Genomic DNA, 6,563 nt, shown 5'->3' with positions numbered 1-6,563 from the left:
GAAGGGCAAAATGGTCATTTTAAGGTTTGAAATGTGATGGATCACCATTCAGGGGGTTTTGATGGGGTTTGGAGGTGTTGGATGATGCGTAACAGTGGATATCTTAAATTTGGGCAAATCGGGTGATGGGGATAGTCCATTCAGAATCTTTTTAAGTGAAGGTAAAATGGTAATTTCAGGGTAGGAAATGTGATGGATTGTCGATCGGGAGGTTTCGATGGATTTGGAGATGTTTGGATATGTGTATTGATGGATATCTTTAATTTAGAGAGTGGCGTTCAACGATAATCGTCGATTTGGAATTTTTTTTGGATGAAGGGCAAAATGGTCATTTTAAGGTTTGAAATGTGATGGATCATCAATCAGGAGGTTTTGATGGGGTTTGGAGGTGTTGGATGATGCGTAACGGTGGATATCTTAAATTCAGGGCATATCGGGTGATGGGGATAGTCCATTTGGAATCTTTTTAAGTGAAGGGTAAAATGGTCATTTTAGCGTCTTAATTGTGATGGATTGTTGATCTGTGGATTTTGATAGAGTTTGGAGGTCCTGGATAGTGTGTTGCGATGGAAATCCTGGATTTGAGGAGCGACGACCAATAAGGATCGTCGATTTAGAATCTTTTAAATAAATAGCAAAACGGTCATTTTAAATAAATAGCAAAATGTCCATTACCCCCACCCTGCATTATCCTTGACTCTCTCTCCTCTCCCCTTCCCATCTCTCCCATTAAGCCATGTCACAATTCCCAACCCAACTACCCTAAAATATTCCTAGAATCTCTCCAAAGGTATCATGTTACCCCATTCCCTAATCAATTCTTAAAATCTCTCTCCCCAATCTATATCCACTATCTCTCATTTAAAATATTCATATGAATTAATAAACAGTTAAATATAGTTAATGTTTAATCCAACCCATATTCAATGAGTATTAAATAGTGTTATTACCAAAAATTAATAAATACGGTTAGTAAATTACCAAAAATTAAATATTCTTATTAGTACAGTTAGAAATTACCAAAAATTAATAAATATTGTTATTAATTAAGTCATCATGTGACTTTTTAAAGGGTAAATACTCTTATATTCATGTAAATTAACAACGTTTTATATATAGAAATTGAAAACTCTTAAACTAATTTCTATAAATTTGAGAATTATCCTTAACAATTATCAAAAACTATAAAATTTTAGTTATTGCTATTATTATAGTTAATAACCGATGCAGATGGGGGAATAAAATATTATAATGATGGAAAATGAAATTATTAATTAATTTACATTGGAAAATAAAATATTAGTGTAATTTTGTTAGTAAACTACCTAATAAAAATAAATATTTTATAATAAAATTTTCAAATTTTTCATAAAACTATATTTTCATAAAAGAACATTTTGGAAACTAAAATATATAAAATTTTTGAAAGTTTATTTAAAATGTTTTAAATAATATTGAAAATTATTAAAGATAAATGAGTATAGAAAAGGGAAAACAATAATTTGAATCAATAATTACACAAATTATTAAGATAAATTAGTATGATATTAGAAAAAGGAAATTATTGATTAGTTTATATTAGAAAATATAAGATAAATTAGTGTAATTCTACAAGTAAACCATTTAAAAAAATAAATTATTTAATAACATTTTAAAAATAAATTTGAATAAATTACACAAATGTGCTAAAATTTCCAAATTTTTCATTCAATTTCAATTTTGAAAATTAAAGACAATTTAATGTACTTTTAGAATTTTACCATGTTGTTGATACTCAGTACATCATTTTGGTCATTTTTGTCGTCAAATTGAATATTAGGTTTACGGGGAGTGGGTACCTTGCCTTGAACTGGCCCAAGGATTCCCCATCCTTCATGAGGAGTGGGTGTCTTGCCCTGAACTCGCTTGACACCGAGGACGAGCTGGGGAGATTCGAGGATTTCCCCGTCCCTAATAGGGAGTGGGTGCCTTACCCTGAACCCACCTAACACTAGGGATAGGATGGGGATGGGGTAGAGTGTCTTGACTATAGGATGGGGTGTCCCGCCCCAAACCCGCCCCATTGCCATTCCCGTATAATTGTTAATTATTAGTAAAATTAATAAAAATGTTAGATTTTGTGATTATTTTTATTTATTTAAAGTAAATCAAAATTTTATTTAAAAATAATGAAAATAATAACAGTTATTAACAATAATTTTAAATACTTTTAATTAATTAACATCAATTTTTTTATTATTAATTTATCAATTAATTAATAGTAAATAAAATTATTCAATCTTTCGGATTTTTCCATGCATTGCATGGGTCCCTACTTGTGTGTTATATTTTAATAAAATAGGCTCAAAGCCCAACCCACCATGAGTTGCCAACACCATGGTGCACGAAATGGCCACCTCCCCAACAAAATTCTTGGTGATTTCGTATGTGATTGAGAGAATAGATTATAGATGTCTAATGTGAGTCACCCTCAATTGGAAGAGTACAAATGCAAATATGTAATGCAAAATTTTGTATTTTATATGTATTTGCATTTGTACCCTTTTCATCAAACTGAGCCTATTGTTGCACTTGGTTATAGTGAGATCACGATTATTCGCCTTTTTGCCCCCATAGGGGCCGTAATTCAATTTCCATGGCATACTACCACACTTTTTTATCTAACAACATTATACTCCTCTTAAAGGTGGATTTGGAGCCATTAGTGGTGGGGCTCCGAGCCACATCTCATTTGGGGCTTACCCAGTTACATGCCAACCAAGCCACCACTCGGTTGACATAGTGAAATCTCGTTGGGATGGACAATTTGTATGTAGTTCAATTTTGCTTTTATTTGTTTGTAATTATGGTTTGTATTTCTATTTCATACCAAATTTGTCATTTTTGCACTTGTTGGCAATGTAAATCTTACATCCCAAAAACTGACTCAAATTTGCATCATGCCACCTTGTTCCTACCTCATTTTTTTCATAATAATGAAGTGGGAACCACATCATAATCTTCTTTCATTTAAGTGAACGGTCATTTCATGGTACGTAGTTCCTATTTTACTTCTGATAAATAAACAAATTAAAATATGAAGCAAACCTACACTCAGCCCATTTGCACTTCCACACATTTACATCAATACAAACAAATTTTGCACTACAAATTAAAACTAATTAGATGAACAAACACACAATTATGATAAAAAAAGAGATGAAAAAAAAAAAAAACAAAAAGCAAATGCAACATATAATGGAATCATAAGATATTTTTAGCTTTTCTTTCTTATAATACGATCTTACCCTTCATATTCCATGATGCATGATGCATACATTATATATTATTATTGTTAACTACTCATATAAAGCAGATACCAAACGTTGCAAACACACGAAGAAAAAATACATATAAAATGGTTCTACTAATTACTCCTGTCCATTTCTAATACAAACCGCATATGCTACAACAAGTGTCATAGCACTTGCTGAAACAATTAAATCAAAACCTTTTATGTGTTATCATGACCCCACCTTAGAATCGGGATCTGCTTTTTACAGAGCGCTCCTTGTATTGACCTGACAGTCATATCCCACCGTTTATTAAATACAAGTATGAAAGATGTTTATGATGTAGAGTCAGCACATGCTGTGAGGTCCATGTGAAGAACAAATCGAAACTCTCCGACATGAATTAAAAGTGAGATTTTGGTAGAGCCATTGGAATACATCTAAGGTCACGGTTTTTAATTTTATCCCTCTGATTTGTGCAAAAAACTTGTCCGTGGGACTGGGACCCCCAACACATTGGAACCGTACGATTCCTTTTCGTGTATTAACCCACGTGCAATGCAAGTGCCTTTGCATTTGATTTTGATTTGGACGTGAATTTTGGAAAGATACCCTTTCCTTGGCTTCAAAATGGGAGAAAAAAAAAGGAAGAGAAAAAGGAATATTTATCAAACTGTCAAGTAGGCGTATGGAAAACAGGAAACCCCCCAAATTTGTTTTTTTCTGCTTCGAAGTAGTTGTTACTATCATTAAAAAAGTAACTATAAGAACCCGAATCCCCTTTCATGGGTCCCACCATATATAAAAGCTTGATAAATTTATTATCATGCCGATTCCGAAACAACTTTAACCAATCACAACCCCCGGTACCATCTGATTAAATACTATTTTAATCTTATGATACCAATTAATTGATTGGTTATCAGTTTCTCAGGTGTCATGCCTAAAAATCACAACCGAGTATTAGTTTGGATATTCAAGGAAAATTTTATGCTGATTGAGAGAGATATGATACCGAAACTCTTCAATGAATTTGGATAAAATATATACCATCTAAGTGGTTATCGCTTACTCAAATCCTTGTGATAAAAATATTGCATGATCAATATTAAGCTTTTAAGTTGGGGCATCCATCAAATGCGATATGGCACAAATTACAGTACCATAGGTTCAGTTTAGAAGGAGCTAGTATAAATACAAATATGTATAATAATAAATGCATACAAAATATAGAGTTTTGTATTCTATATATTTGTATTTGTATTCCTTCTAAATTTAGTCTTATGAATATCACCATATTTGTAAATTTTTATACATGGAGAGATACTCTCATTGTAGAATTGCAAGTGGCTGTGAGTATGGTGTGAACATGGCCTATTGAGGACTGAATCCGAGTTCAATGATCTATTGCAAATTTGCAACAATGAAGACGACTTACATGCAAAATACAATATAGGGGATTGCCAGCTGTGGGGTTTCAATTTATATTTGCTTCTTGTCTTTCGAGGTTGATGTGTTCTTTTAGGGTAGACCTGTTCATGGACCGGTTTCATGCTTAGCTTTTGCCAAAATTTCGAATGGGTTCAGTCCAAAACCTAAGCCTAACACAGTGTGTAAAGTGAGGCCTGAAGATAGGCCTGTAAATAGGTATATTTTGGGTATTTGATTCATGATTTTGTCTGTATTTCATCTGGTTTAGAAACACAATCAGCTATCTGCATGCTATTTGTATGATATTTGAGGGTTTTGGAATCAATAATACCTTTTCACGGATTCCATAAAATATATGGCTCATTCACCACGGCAGATTTAAGGGTGTCAATTGGACTGGATTGGTTCAATCCGATCCAGTCCAATTCAATCCAATGATATTTTAGACCAATCCAATTCAATATCTGAACTGTACAGTCTGTTTAAATTTGTTTTAATTTAGATTGGCTTTAATCCAAACCTGGTCTATTGACACCTACAGGCAGATTTATGATGTCTCTCTCATACACCAATGTGGCTCCCATCATGTCTCTATTGTACACATGAATCTTGCAATCAATGAGGTATCATTCAGTGTATGGTTTCACAAATTACATTGTATGGTTCAAAAAAAATTGTCAATTTTCAAAAGAGAGAGAGAGATTAATGTGATTCTGAGCCATACCACCCTTTGATAAACCTATGAACCGAATTCATTCCTCTTGTGGACCAAGAAGACACCCTATTCCAATAATGCTGCGTCATTCAATAGGTCCCGGTAATATCATACTTGGGATCCACTCTATATTAGCTATAAGCCCAACGCAACACAAATAAGGCAGGCTCAATACTATATAAACCCCACCGAGGCAAACTTCTTTCCACACCATCCAGCGACCTTACGCTCAGAAACATAATCACAAACACTTTGTGATGTCTGGGGTGTGGGTGTTCAAGAACGGTGTGGTTCGCCGGGTTGAAAACCCGAAAGTGGAGTCTTTAGACGGAAGTGGTCGACAAGCGTCGACCACCCGGCGGAAGGTTTTGGTTTACACGCCAACTAACGAGGTAATGACGTCTTACGCCGTTCTGGAGCGGAAGCTGTTGGGGCTGGGATGGGAGAGGTATTACGATGACCCAGACCTGTTTCAGTTCCACAAGCCATCCACGATTCACCTCATTTCTCTCCCCGCGGATTTCAGCAGATTCAGGTCCATGCACATGTTTGACATTGTTGTCAAGAATCGGAACAGCTTCGAAGTTAGGGATATGTGACCCGTCGTCCATCGATTGGCTGGTGGTCTGTGTCTGCTCTGTTAATTAACTTGTATCTCTATCCACCCACCATCTCAATTACTATGTTTGTTTAGCTTGCTGGTCTCATGGGTTGTTTTGTTTTTCTTGTATCAACACTTCACCAGTCACCTGTTGTTTTCTTTTTCTCTTTCTCTGGGTCTCTCTCCTTTTATTGTAAAGGTGGCCTGGTGCTGGTGCATATATATATAAAGGAAGTAATTAAATACATGGAAATTAAGGTCTTAGCTTATTGTTTCGCCTGTTGTTTTTGAAAATCTTGATGCTTTGATCCAGCAATGAAATATGGGTTTGGTTTGTGGTGTAATTAATAATTTATTTTTATTAATTAATTTCACGTCTGGTGATTAGGCCTTTCCTTAAGGCAAATGATTCTCAGGTAAAGATTTTGTACATGTTTGACACTGATGCTGCAGATATAGCACCGTTTATTCAGAAAATGGTGTTTCTAATGTGTGGGTTGGAAGAAAATGATGTTTATAAGTTTCTTGGAGCAACAACAATTTT

General features: G+C 34.4%; 1 protein-coding gene across 1 annotated transcript; it reads left to right on the top strand.

Annotated features, from left to right (window-relative positions):
• The first annotated feature begins 5,607 nt into the window (after positions 1 to 5,607).
• LOC148861555 (flowering-promoting factor 1-like protein 1) lies at positions 5,608 to 6,288 on the top strand. Its single transcript, XM_088982351.1, has one exon. The coding sequence runs from the start codon at positions 5,676 to 5,678 to the stop codon at positions 6,015 to 6,017; it is 342 nt and encodes a 113-aa protein (XP_088838477.1). The 5' UTR covers positions 5,608 to 5,675; the 3' UTR covers positions 6,018 to 6,288.
• Positions 6,289 to 6,563: the final 275 nt, after the last annotated feature.

The sequence above is a fragment of the Nelumbo lutea genome, chromosome 4, assembly GCF_056320005.1.
Source record: "Nelumbo lutea isolate HS-2025 chromosome 4, American lotus-T2T, whole genome shotgun sequence".
NCBI lineage: Eukaryota > Viridiplantae > Streptophyta > Magnoliopsida > Proteales > Nelumbonaceae > Nelumbo > Nelumbo lutea.
Note: the sequence above shows the minus strand (reverse complement) of the source record. Positions and strands in the feature narration are given on the sequence as shown.

Excerpts from the sequence above, each read along its gene's own strand:
- LOC148861555 (XM_088982351.1), top strand. The coding sequence starts at position 5,676 with ATGTCTGGGGTGTGGGTGTTCAAGAACGGTGTGGTTCGCCGGGTTGAA.